The sequence below is a fragment of the Neopsephotus bourkii genome, unplaced genomic scaffold (genome assembly GCF_033783945.1).
Source record: "Neopsephotus bourkii isolate Nb327-2 ecotype Australia unplaced genomic scaffold, CSIRO-AGI_Nbou_v1 NB_1526, whole genome shotgun sequence".
Classification (NCBI taxonomy): Eukaryota; Metazoa; Chordata; class Aves; order Psittaciformes; family Psittacidae; genus Neopsephotus; species Neopsephotus bourkii.
The window spans coordinates 799,072-812,079 of NW_026902002.1; the positions used below are offsets into that span (position 1 = coordinate 799,072).

Here is a 13,008-nt window from a genome sequence, read left to right on the forward strand (position 1 = left end):
AGTGCTTTATGGATGAGTGGCTTGAAAGGTGCTCTAAAAAGGAACTAAACAAAAAACTTACTCTTTGTGCCAGTCATAGATCTGGTGAATATTGCCAAATACAATCTTGTCTTTCCCCTTCATATCCTCAGAAACTCCTTTTTCTTCTATCCTCTTCATGAAGCCCTTTAGGATTAATGACCAGTGATTAGTAAAGGGTTTGTATAAAGGGGGGAGCATAATTACACTCTTTTCAAAGAAGCAAAAGTTTAAGGTCAGGATTTTTTAAACTGAAAACACTTAAAATACCTTTTGTATAATATAAAACCAGAAACCCATCTACATACTTTAAATTACACAGTTTGCTTAAAATGGAACTTTAAAGGATTTATTCTGAATATCTACAATACTTATATGAACTGTTACTAGATGTCATTGAAGTGACAAGTGCAATTAGAAGACAGACTGTACAGATTTCTTCTATTTATCACCAGGAGTATTTTGTGGGAGCACAAAGCCAAACAGAAAGTTTAAAGAGCCATGTGAACAGGATTTGTCCCACCTCCTCAGAGTTTCTTTAATATGCCTTTAGAGTACTGGAGCCCAGGTTTGCCAGTGGTCTTCAAGTTTGGAAGCTGTTGAAAATCACTGTTAGATGGGCTGATAATTCTCCCTGGACTAGTGAATGCCAAAATCATAGCTGAAAGCCCACTTTAATCATGTGCCTCCAGTCCTGAGTCCCTGCTGGGAAAAAAACCTGGACCCTGCATATGAGTTGGCTCTGACAGATGATTGCTACTGACCAGCCGGGTCTTTACAAATTGAAGCTTAAAAGACTGTTTTTTTTCAACAGAAAAAGAACCCCAAACCCAAACTATTTTATCTCAAGTTGGTTTTGGGTTTGGTTTTATTTTTGCAAAACAATAATCCACAGTTGCACTTCAGCACAGATACAAACCCAGCTTCTGCAAAGGTACTCAGACACAGGACTTCAGTCCGGATGCAAACTCAAGTAAAGTACATGCTACTGCTACTCAACGTGACAGCAAGAAATGGCACACAGTAAGTGGTAGGAGCATAAGTTATTCTCCACCACTGCCATCCAGGCTGCATTATGGCAGAAAGAGTTTGTCACAAGCAGGGTAGCCAAGAAAAACCTTTGCACTCTGGAGTTGAAACCTAAAATACAACATTTGTTAGATGGAAACGAAAACAGTTTCCAAAAGCATTTCTTCTTGTTTCTGTCAACATGAGAAGGGGACCATGGAAGCAGACTGCAAAATAAAGCAGTTTGTTTCTCATGCAGTACTTTTTGTTGTTGTCACTTGTCAGCATGGTGCTTTTTAGTGGGAAAACATTTTGCACAGAAGGGCTTGCTTCAGCTCACCTCCACAACAGTTCCCAAGTCTTTGACGTAGTCTTTTTCAGTCTGTACCAGCTCATTTAAGACAAACCTAAATTAAAACAGAAAACACACATATTTGGCCCTATTCCTTGATGTTACTGTTTGCTCCTCTTATCACATATTACCTCTCATGAAACTCTATTGTCATCCAGATCACGTAACACAAATCACTCTTCTCTCACATACAGCTCAGTGGAATGGAAATGACAAAAACAACACATTTCAGGTCAGAGTAGTTCCAATTGTCTTAACCACTCTTTCCTCCTATCCCCCTTCCCCTCCACATCCCAGGATGTTGCAAGAGCAGCAGCACAACCAGCTGCCTGTACTTTGAACTACCTCTCCCTACTCTCCTTTCCTCCACCCCCCATACAGTGTCCCTGACAGTGACAGAAACCTGTCCTGACTCATTCTGCATCAAACAGGAGAGGATTTCTTGCCCCAGTCCCTCTGGCTTTGCCCAAGTTTCAGCAATTAAGTTTTAATTTAGCAGTCTGAAACACTTGGAAAACAAGTCCCCTCTCCCGTCATAACCAAGAGCTTAATCTTTCACACCAGGTAATCTACATGTGGGTGTCAAATGCTTCATGTCGATTTGACGGCTAACAACCCGTGTGTAGGAGAGTAATCTAATGAAGGCCTCATGCATGTAAACAACAGCAAGCTAAAAAAAGCTCCTCCTTTGTAAGTCAAACCGACTAATCACATAATGTTCTTTCGAGGACAATTTAAAAAAGTTACAGCCTGCTGCAGACAGTCTGCCTCTCAACTATGCCAATACATAGATTTGGCACGTGACAAACTTCATCTGTGCTCAAGTTCACTGCAGCAGTTACAAGGCTAACAAGTTAGAGGGATACTTTCTTGTCTAGTATCACTCCATTCACATCAGTCAGCAGACTGAAATGATAAGGCTGAGGGCAAACAGTGCTAAGATAAAAACCTGGTCAAAAATACTGGGACGAATGAAGAGGGAAGTAGAGTGGCCTTGCAATGAGAGAATCAGTTACAGGAGGTTACCAAGAAGATAAAACCTGTTCCCGCTGTGCTCCCAACGTGTCCCTTGCTCGGACAGAGCAGAGGAGATTTGTAAGACATGTGGCAGGAAGAGGTCAAACAGCTTCTTGTTCATTTGAGAGTGAAATCCAGCCCCCTTGGCAGAAGGCAGGGCTGGCAGCAGCTATGCCAGATGCTTGTGCTAACCAAAGTGCCCTGCCAAGTTCTATGCCTGGGTAGTAAACATGCATGGGGCAAAAGGCTGCTCTTTTACAAAGCAGCAGCATGTGGCCTGAGCAAGTGTATGCTGTACAGTCCCTCTAGCTGGCTGACCTACCGTGCCTTTGCAAAAGGCTTGCCATGTCTTCTCTGCCCAGGGAGGCATGCTGGGAGGTTGCTTTCTGGCTCGAACCACCTCAGTCTGTATCACTCCCCACCTCTCCCACCTGCCCACCGACCCTCCTTTGGTCTGATGTACAGGCAAAATCCTGCTCTAAAAATGAAGCAGCGGGTACCTGTAGTACATAATGCTGCAGGACATGCGGACAGGTGGGTGTGAATTACACATCAGTGCAGTGACCAGGTGTCTGTCTACCAGGTGAACAGATCAAACCCTGCATAGAAACCAGGGTCTCCACATCCACTGCTTACCTTAAACTCAGCACCAGTATTTCCCCAGCTTCCCTCTTCTAACAGCAGAAATATCAACCTTGACCATCTCTATGAGTTCTCTGCAGCCTACCTGACACAGTACCTTAGAGGTTCTCCCAAACTTAAGGTTTCTAAGATGCATGATGGCAAAATTTTAAGTTCACTCATCTCCTCATCTGATAACATGAAGCAAGGGCATGCAGTTACTTGGGAAGTGCCTGTCCTGGTCACCAGCATGTATTAACTACACAGCTGTATTTAAAATGGCATGAACTGGAACAATGGTAGAGCCTCCTCACTTCTGAAAAACACTATTCAATGAGACTCTTGCCTTATTGCTCATAGAAATGCAGTACTCAAGCCTGATGGAATTGGGCTTTCTGAACACCAGGGCTAACTGCTGGCATGCGCATGCTTCCCATGCCTGTACAAGGATTCAGCTGCTGTTTTGTGGGCAGTGGGGGCTCAGAGCTTGAATTGGAGCTAAGCTGCCTCATATGGCTATGAAATTAAACCCAGCGAGGTACAGAACACAGACACATAGGAGGTAAAAGGGAGACAGATGTCTTGTGCTGAAAGCCACTAGCAGGTGTTCCTAAGCATCCTAGTGTTTCGGAAATCTGGATGTAGGCAGCCACTAATTATACCTAACATGCTGCCAGGCCCCTCACCAGAAGCATGTCATGCTAGAAAGCCTTACTCTATCTATGCCTAGAGCGGCAAAGGCCTCTGCGACCTGGAGTTAGTTGCCAGTTATCTAATTAATGAATTGGTACCAGAGAAACCCAAGAACTTGCAATACTGAGAGGCTTTTAGGACACAGGTGTGCACAGATGTGGTCCCTGCAGGAAGGCTGATGGCTCCCTAGTAGAAAACTTCTCCCATTCTGAAATGCACCTAGGAGTGCCATGTCCCTGCCTGTTGCTGGGAGTTGACCCAGTCACTCATTGTATTGCTTCTCTGGCTTCCTACAGCAAACTGCGGGAGCAAATGATGGCTTTCACAGTCCTCTGACACTGCTCCTACTTCCTCTTCTAGTTTTAACAACCTCCTTGTTCTCCCCTGATTTGGTTTCCTTCCCCGCTTGGCATCTTTCCCAGATGGGCTGCTGCTCTTCCACCTCTCACCTTCCCACACTCCAGTGAGACCTGCATGGACCACTACTTTTCCCTTCAATCTGCCATTGTTAATGTAAGAGGCAGTACAAAGAAAACAGCTACCTCAGCTCTCCTTCATATAATTCTTGATTTTACTTCTCCAATATCTTTCAGCTGAACTATGCATTTAAGAAATGCTTTGATCACGATAAGCTTTGAAGGCACAAGTGTTATTTTTGTTACATTTAAGGGAGTGCATTGGTAACGTAAAAAAATAACCAAAAAACTTCCAGGAGCTGTCACCATTCCTTTCCCCTCCAATTAGAATGAATGTGAGGGTTTCCCAAATGAAACTTCCTCTTCAGTGGTGTGTTTCCACTACAAATGCATTTGAATTCTGCCCCACCTTTGCTAATAACTAAGGTAAAAAATTATTCTCTCATTGAAAAAATCCTGGTGGGATTCTCTGTTCTTTTCCTTGAGGGTAGCTAGCAAGGTTAACCACATATCCTCATTTAAGAGTTGATTTAACCTCTGGCAGTGCAGTAATTACCAAAGTAAACATCCCAGTAATACCTGTCTAACTGTTCAGAGGCTTTTATAGGAACAGGTATTTGCTACCTGGGATAAAAGCTGTACATTTTAAAGCGTGATGATTAACTTCCTTTCCTGGGTGTGAAAGGGCTTTTTAAAACTATTTTTACAGATTAAGAAAGCAAAAGCAAGCAGAACACAGTTTTACTCTCAGTTCCATGCTCATTCACTGACTACAAGGTATTTTTTCAGTGCAGCTATGTGTCCTCCTTGGGTGTGTATTTCAGAAAGACGAACGAGCAAGACAACTTACATCCTGCCTCTCATTGCTTTGGCTTTTTGCTCCTCTTCAAGGTTTCGTGAGGGAGTTGAAGGTACCATTCCTTCACTTAAGCAGCCAGTGGCATCTTTTAAGCTTCCTCGATAAGATCCTCCTTCAAGGGTCTAAAAAAGCCCCAAAGAACAAGAGAATAAACATTATCCTTGAACTCCAGCATCACTGTTATCTTCTGTTTCAAGTCAGTTCTGCAATCAACACTGTAGTCTAAAACCAAGCAGAGTATTCAGCAACTTTCCTGCAGGACTTGGCAAAATACAACAAAACTAGTTTTAAGTTGATGTAAGACACCACTCCCAAAGCATTAAAACAGAAGATGCTCTCTAGTAGAAGGTCGAAAAAGATGTTCCAATAGCCACAGGGAGAAAACTCTTCCAGTTTCAAAACAACCTGAAAATATCACGGTGTCTCAGTCAGAACCAGTATTAGGCTACACGTGGTCAGCATTTCTCTGCCAAAGAGTAGATGAGGACTTTTCAACAGTAAAGTAAAACATGAAACAGAAACAGATGGATGCATAGTAACATTCCAAAATAATTAGTTTCCACCAAATCCCTGGAAAGTAATTGGAAGTGATCTAACAGCCTGCATGCAGGGGAGAGAAAATAAAATATTTTCTAAAAATACATCTAACTGGATTAATGAAATACGTTTCAATTTGTTAGCTCCTCGATGGAATAAAACTATTTTGAGTAAATATTCTGGGAATGTCCCTCTCAGTTTCCTATGTCTCAAAGAGTCTCTTCACCACTTACTCCTTATCAAGCACCCTATGAATGCTTACCATCTTCATGTCATCTCGACATCTTGAACCAAGAAAATACCAAAACCCTCTGAAATGATCTGCTAGATAAAGCTACGTGCAAAGAGTTACAGTAATTTAATGATCAGCGTGAGGCTTTTTCTTCCATTTTTACACTCTTCATCCTTCCAGTATGTGTAAGGAAATGAACCTTTGCAGGCTCATCATAACCCTGCTTTAGTCCTGACTGGTTAATTAAGTTAAACTTGCTCAAAGCAAGCATTTATCTAGTTTTAGGGTTCCTGGGACATGTACAAAAAATGTTTACCTTTGATATTAGCATTTTGAACTGTTTCAGGGAAAACTTAACAGAAGCCAAGACAGAAACAGGATTTACTCCTTGTCCAACAGATGCTGAACCAGACACGAAGAGTGCACAATACTGAATTTTTTTAACAAATTAAACCCAGAGAGCTCTTATTGCTTACTCCACTCCCTGTCAGAAAGAGCTGACAAGGCAGATTAAAAGCGACGTAAGAATCTTTGTAAAATGAAAGCACAGCTGTGATACTTCAAGCAGTTCTACTCTTTAGAGAGTCTTTTCAGGGAAGCCAGAATACCAAACAAACTCACATGTTGGGTAGTAGAACTCCTGTGCCTCAGAACAAGCGTTAGAACAAAACAAACAAAGCCTTCCATTGTGTAAAATTTGAGTACCAACAAGACCCCAGAAAGAGTACTGTACAGTACCTCATGTTCTGCAAAGCCCGCTCCAGAAGTGCATTTTGACTATGCAGTTCAGAGCCCACATGGCAGTGTAAGATATAGGCTTCATCTCACATGAGGAGTTAAAACACTAGACACTCTACAGAGAAGTAGAGCACGTAGGGTTAATAAAAGCATAGCAGGTGAAGGCAGAAAGCAAGGAAACCAGAAACAAGAGGCAGACTTTAAAGCCCTTCCCTGAAGTCATATTAGGCCTGTTGTGCCCACAGTTTTCACAACACTAAACTTACCAGCTTACTTTTGACCAACTTTTCTATTGCACTGACAAGATCCGCAGCAGTTGGGACATCGGAGGAGCTCTGTCGAGCAGCTAGCAAAGAAGAGGACTGCAAGACACCAGGTTGCAAAGGAAAAGCAAGTTAGCAGGATGAGAAGGGAGGAGGAAGCCAGCAGTCAGTGAAGCAGCTTCTGAGACAGGAGAACAAATGTGGAAGGGGGGCAGGAGGGTTAGAGGACCACATGCATGGTCAGGTGAGGGGATGTTGCTGTATCAGGCAAGCACACAACTGCCACCCACTTCTGGCTGCACATCTCCCTGCAGCAATTCCAAGGCTGGGAAGAGTGTCAAAGAACTGAAATTAATTTGCAAAAGGCCACAATACTCTTAATGTCTGTTGGTTCCTCCTTCTAAGTCATCTATGGTCTCACAGGCTCCAGAAAATTGATCTTCTTACTCTGGATGTAAGAAATTACCCCTCCCCCACACATACATATTTAATAAATGCAGTTAAGTACAAGGTACACATGGAGCTACAGGCAATAGAGGAGGGAAGCAGGGGGAACAGATCAATTGCAACTCCAAGTGAACTCAGATGACACCTCCCATTCATGCAACTTTAGCCATCTAAAATGCATATCTTTCCTCTCCCTGCTCTGCAATCAGTGGAGAGAAAATACCCCTACATATCTCATCTATCTTAGCTACCTGGCACAGGAGGGCAGAAACGCTCCTTGGAAATGCTTAGTTTTCCCTATTGACTGTAGGTAGAGTATTTTCAGTCTCACTTCTCTATGCCTGTCTGTTGGCTGCAGGTGTTCCATTTTCAGTGCCTGGCATCATGTAATGTTTTTGGGTATCTCCACATCCAGGCAGACACAGCTAATAGCTGTTGGTTGTTACACATCTCCAGAAACACCAAGACTCTTCAGTGTGGTACCCCAGCATCCCCCATGGTGCTGCGAAGATCGGCCTCTGTGTGAACTATTCAATTCTAGTTTTAACTTTTTTGCTCCTTGGTCTTTGTCCTAAGAAATCTCACTTTGAAAACCCAAACTCACCCGATAGCTATGGTAATTGCTATTCATTAGCTCACCTGTATATACATTTCTTTTGAATGAAATACAAGCACTGACTAAAACTGTGAGCCCTTTGATAACCTGCTTTTGGCAGGCTGACAGACTAAAGCGTGGCTAAATTCGGCATTAAAATTATTTAAAAGCTTATTCATCTCTCAGCTGCTTAATAAAAATCTTCTGGAGAGCAGCTATTTCAGCAAAGTCACTGTGCAGGTGCCAACGAAAGTGCAACTGAGATTAAATAGTGCTGGGGAGTGAGATGTGGAAATGTGATGGCAGGAATTAGGCAGCTGGCCACCTCTTCAAGTGGCCCCTTGGGGAGGTTGCTCGCGTTGAGTGACACAGCCCCAGGAGGGGAAAAAAAAGGCAAAGGACCCCAATCCCAACCACAAGCCTTGTGACAGATGAGAAGCATGAACAGGCTGCCACTCATCAAGTCATCTTTCACTAATAATGCATCTAATTAGCAGTTCTAATTACAACAACAAAAACTACAGGTAAGCAAGCTGGTAATTGAGGAATTAAGCTGGTAATGTAGGTATCTCATACAAATGTAAAAATTCAGACAGCCTGTTTCACCTGCAATGCAGATAGACGTGTCTAGGAAAAAAAGACTGAAAATAGGGACTTTGACGAGATACTGGACAAATACATAGACAACAACTCTCAAACGTAACCATTCCAGCAAAAGGAGTCCCAGTTTTGGAGGCACTAAACGGCTGCTGCTCTCACTTCTTTTAACTGAAATTGCTCAATGTCTCTGAACAGCAAATAACTGCAGGATTTTGAAGGAAGCATGGAAACATTTGCTGCAGCAAATGCTTGTATGCATACAAGTCTTTCTGGGTTAAATAAAACTCTTCTGTGACTGACGAGAGTCTGGGCTTTTCTGGGGCAAATAAAAAAATTGTATTTCTGCTTCCCAGGAAGCAAATTTTGACTTTCTAATATGAACAGATCTTTCAATTTGCCTTTCTAAGAGGCTCCCGGAGCAGCAAAGCATGATTATTGCTGTTCTGCCAGTGGGCTCAGAGAAAGGTGCCACCTCCTGCACCATGCAGACATCTCATGCCTATCACTGCTAGTTCTCCACGCTGCTGCTGGTCCAACCTAAGCCTATGCCTGTAAGCAGTAGGGCACGAGCAGAGAGCTGGGCCCAAGTTAATACCATCAAACAGCTTCTGGCTCCAGCAAGGCTCAAACATTGCTAACATGGTATTCCTGTGCAGGGAATTATGAAGCCATGTTTGTGACCTTAATTTCCCCCCCCCCCCCCATGAAGAAAAGTGAGTAGGGGAAGAAAAGGAGATAGAAAAAGGCTTCCATCTTGCTCTATTTAATCTCCTGGTTTAGGAGGGGGTGAAGAATCAGGATGCTGAAACACTCTATAAAGCTCAGACATCTGGAGAGGAAAGCTATTTAGTTCCACAACACTGATGCTGTCATAAATGTATTTAAGAAACACTGAAATCACATGACCTGTTAAAAATCAAAAACAGTGACTCAAGCTAAAGCAATTTTGCTTCTCTAAGCAAACTATCTCCAAAACATTTAGCTAAACAGCACCGGGAAGAAGCCAGGAGCAACTGCTATTGCATAGATCCACCACGGCTCTGCTTCCCCAGCCTTCCGCCTCTGCCCCTCATCAGACAGAGAGCAGCACACATAGCACTCAAAGGGCAGGAGTCCACAACTCCAGCTGCTTCCTTCTGGTCTTGCTGCCACCACAATGTCATAATATTTCCTGACAGATTAGCAGCAAGCCCCCAAGCCCATTTCCTCCACCACTCTTGCTCTTTGAATCCTAGAAATATTTGCACCCTTCTCTCTGTATTTCTAAACTCCTGCCTGAACCCTCCCTAAGAGCATTCTGGGTTGTTTTTCTTTCCTGACAATTATTACCCTATCTCCCCTACCCTTCCTTCTTTCCATGCAGTAATTGCAATCAGAGGATAGAGATACAGAAGTGGCAGTGCTAAAAACAGATGTCAGCAGGAAACAGGAGGATGGATTTCTACAAGGGAGACAACAGCACCAGGAAAGGGTGGGGAAGGACCACACTGTCTGTGAATGCAAACCACTGTTTACGTGAATATGCAGCCATATTCACAGATTCTCACCCCAAGGCCAAAAGACCAGTTGAAGGATTCTGCAAGCCACTGCATATCTACCACAGCAAATTCCAACTCAATGTTCAAGACACCCTAGCTAACAGCAGAGAACTACCGCCATCAGCATGGTGCACAAATATGGCCAGACCATAGTCCCAAGAGGGACTTCAGACACTCTGTGGGCTTCTGAACTAACTGGAGCTTATGGAACATTCAATGATGATCAGTCACGTATGCTGAAAATGCCAAATGATAGCACTCGGTAGGATTTTCCATCTGCAGATTTTAAATCACTTCAGAATGTAGGATCTATCATGGGGCATAAACTGCCACTGTTCCTGGACCCCAATCATACACAAAGCCTGAGTAGAGAGTCCAAGCTATCTAACACTTGGTAAAGGTGGTATTTCTGGATTCAAGCCAACTCCAGTATCTGTCCTACTCCTCAGGCCCAGCCTGCCACCAAATACCGTTTCTGCTGCTACTGCCAAACACCAACAGCAATTTTAAAACAGAAGAGAACATGAGTTATTAGCCTGAATGAAACTTCTGACCATAGACAACACAAGCACATGACTGAGCTGTCATGAAACAGGATGCCAGGGCTAAATTGCTTATCCAGCACTATTTCTAAATCCAATTGGTGAAAGGTAGTAGATTATGATTTGCTCATAGGAGTCTCTTAAAATCACAAGTCTAGGCCTTGGATACTGGAAGACCACTGCAAAACCACTGTGAGACAGCTATGCAAGAAACACATCTAAACAGCAAATTAATATAGCAGGGGAGGCCTTACCATCTCATCTTGTGTTGGATCATTATCAAAGATCTTCATAGGAGGAGGAAGAGGTGTGTGAGACTCTTCATCTGGTTCATCTTCTCCCCAACCCTTCTTGCTCTTCTGAAGAAAAGTTAAATATCATTAGGAGCAGTGACACGTTTCTTCTATCATTTTAGATATCCCAGCCCTACCACCAGGCTTTGAGTCTGTTAATACTAATACTGGCTCACTATTGCATTGGGTGGAGAGAATCGCAGGTAATGCTAAGCATCACAGAAGAGAAGCAATAAAGACATAAGGTTTTGCTGGTTAACCCTGGTGCATTCTAAGAGTTACAGAAATACCATTTACAGGTAACTCAAGCAGCCAAGGCAGTTACAGCTGTCTGTGTGGTGATGGAAAAGTATATTTTTATGTAAATGAGAACAGCTCAATGTACAGTTTTAAATGTGCTCCTCTATTTGTCTTCAGTTGGTATCTTCTCCATTTTTGGTTTGTAATTCTTTATTCGCTGTACCAAGAAAGAGCCATTCTGGCAAAGAATACGCCTGCAGAGAAACTGTGGCTACAAATACATAGCAGATTTAACAGAAATGTGACTATTTGTCTGAGTGTTTCCTTTCAATAAGGAATTACACTATGGTAGGATAAAGGTGATATGAACCTCAGAGATCATGAAAAGTAATAACAGCTGCTGAAGAATAACTTCCTTCCTATCCTTGGCAGCTTTCTAATAGGCTATTAAAAAAAATTAGTCAAATGACAATAATATATGTAGATTTTGAAATGCTGTTCCTATATATTCCATTGCTCATTGGATAACAATGCTATTTGCAACACAGGTTCAATCCATGCAATTTTACATGATATGCTGTTCTCTCTAGACACTAAAGGAACTAACCGATTACTCAAGCATGACTCACACACCACAGAAGAGGCTAGCAGAGATATGATCTTTCCTTCAACAAACACCAATACACACCTCATCTGCGCTGTCTCCTTGAGGAGTGGTTTCATCTCCAGTCTTTGGTGAGCCGAGGTCAAAGCTCTTCCTACCATCTCGCACCTTCTTTTGTTTCTTGATGTTGCTCTCGGTCTTCCCGCTGTTCAGCCGGCGCACGGGGCTAGTCAACCATTTCTTCAGGGTGTTCGTTGAGCGTTTGGGGCCAGGAGAACTCTGGATGGAGTTGAGGGACGGCTGAGGTTGCAAATTGGCCACTGAATCAGACTTGCCCCCATTGTCATTGGAAGAGACTGAATATGCATCTGGAAGAGAACAATGCATGTGAGAGTCCACACCAGTACCTCCTCTATTTCCTAGTGCATATCAAGCACTTAGCAACCCTAAGCATGAAAATACAAGCTACCTTGATGAAAGGTTTTGTGACTTCATTGTGCACCAGAGAGAGAAATATGCCCTGTAACAGGCATTTTTCACAATCTTATACACTCTTCTCATTTCCCACCACACTATCAAGTCCTTATAAAGATCACAGACAGCAAAGTTATCTGGTTTCTGATGAAAGCTTGAATTTCATGCAATGTGCTGAACTTTTCATCTTCTTCCCACAGATTTCATCATGAATTGCCAGGAAGAAAATAAGCACAAAAAGATTATTAAAGGAAACCTGACAGTCCCCAACACTTTGTCAGGTTCCAAGTCCTTAAGTATTTCTCAGCTGTTGCCAGACCCAATGACATGACTGCTAGTTAGACTACTTATTAACTTTTCAAGGTCATTTGAAGCACCTTAAAAACACCTCCTTTGCCCCTGAAAGCAATTTGTCAGAAGACTTCACACCTTCCCTAGAACTGAGAAACTGGAATGAACACTTACAAAAGTGACAAATTGTTCAAACTGAAAGAAACTCCAAAGAAGGAGATACAAGGGAGGCTTAAAATTAAAAAAGATTTCCATTATATCCAAGCAGGAGGCTCTGCTGAACTGTATCCAATGCCAATTATTGATATGCATGCTCAGACTAGCTCCTTAAAAATGCAACCTCCCTTACTCCCCACAAAAGCAACAGACCAAAGATGTGCCAATGTCAAGAACTCTTTAAAACCAAAACAAACAAGTCACGGTCACAGATTTCTCAGCTGTCCTTTAGGAACAAGTGCCCTGCTTTCACCTTTCTGAAACCAGGGCAAGGCAACTCCCTCCCTCCCCAGGAGCAATCAGGGACTGAGATGTTGAACCCACAAGGTTTTTTTTTAACAGAATTAAGAAATTGTCACCCTTCTGTAAGATATATCTCAGACTGTGCATCAGAAAGCGGTCAGCTGAGGTTAT

At 42.8% G+C, this 13,008-nt stretch overlaps 1 protein-coding gene across 11 annotated transcripts in view; it reads right to left on the reverse strand.

Moving 5' to 3' along the window:
- Positions 1 to 13,008, reverse strand: part of KALRN (kalirin RhoGEF kinase) — a 513,375-nt gene that overhangs the window by 44,181 nt on the left and 456,186 nt on the right. For 7 of the 11 annotated variants that reach the window (XM_061370039.1, XM_061370041.1, XM_061370042.1 and 4 more), the window contains 6 exons: positions 11,698 to 11,981; positions 10,731 to 10,835; positions 6,758 to 6,853; positions 4,976 to 5,106; positions 1,367 to 1,433; positions 62 to 165 (listed from right to left, as the gene is read on the reverse strand). In XM_061370039.1, coding sequence (XP_061226023.1) covers positions 62 to 165; positions 1,367 to 1,433; positions 4,976 to 5,106; positions 6,758 to 6,853; positions 10,731 to 10,835; positions 11,698 to 11,981 — 787 coding nt within the window. The remainder of the gene's footprint in view (positions 1 to 61; positions 166 to 1,366; positions 1,434 to 4,975; positions 5,107 to 6,757; positions 6,854 to 10,730; positions 10,836 to 11,697; positions 11,982 to 13,008) is intronic. The other 4 variants (XM_061370044.1, XM_061370048.1, XM_061370040.1 and 1 more) reach the window with 3 other exon arrangements.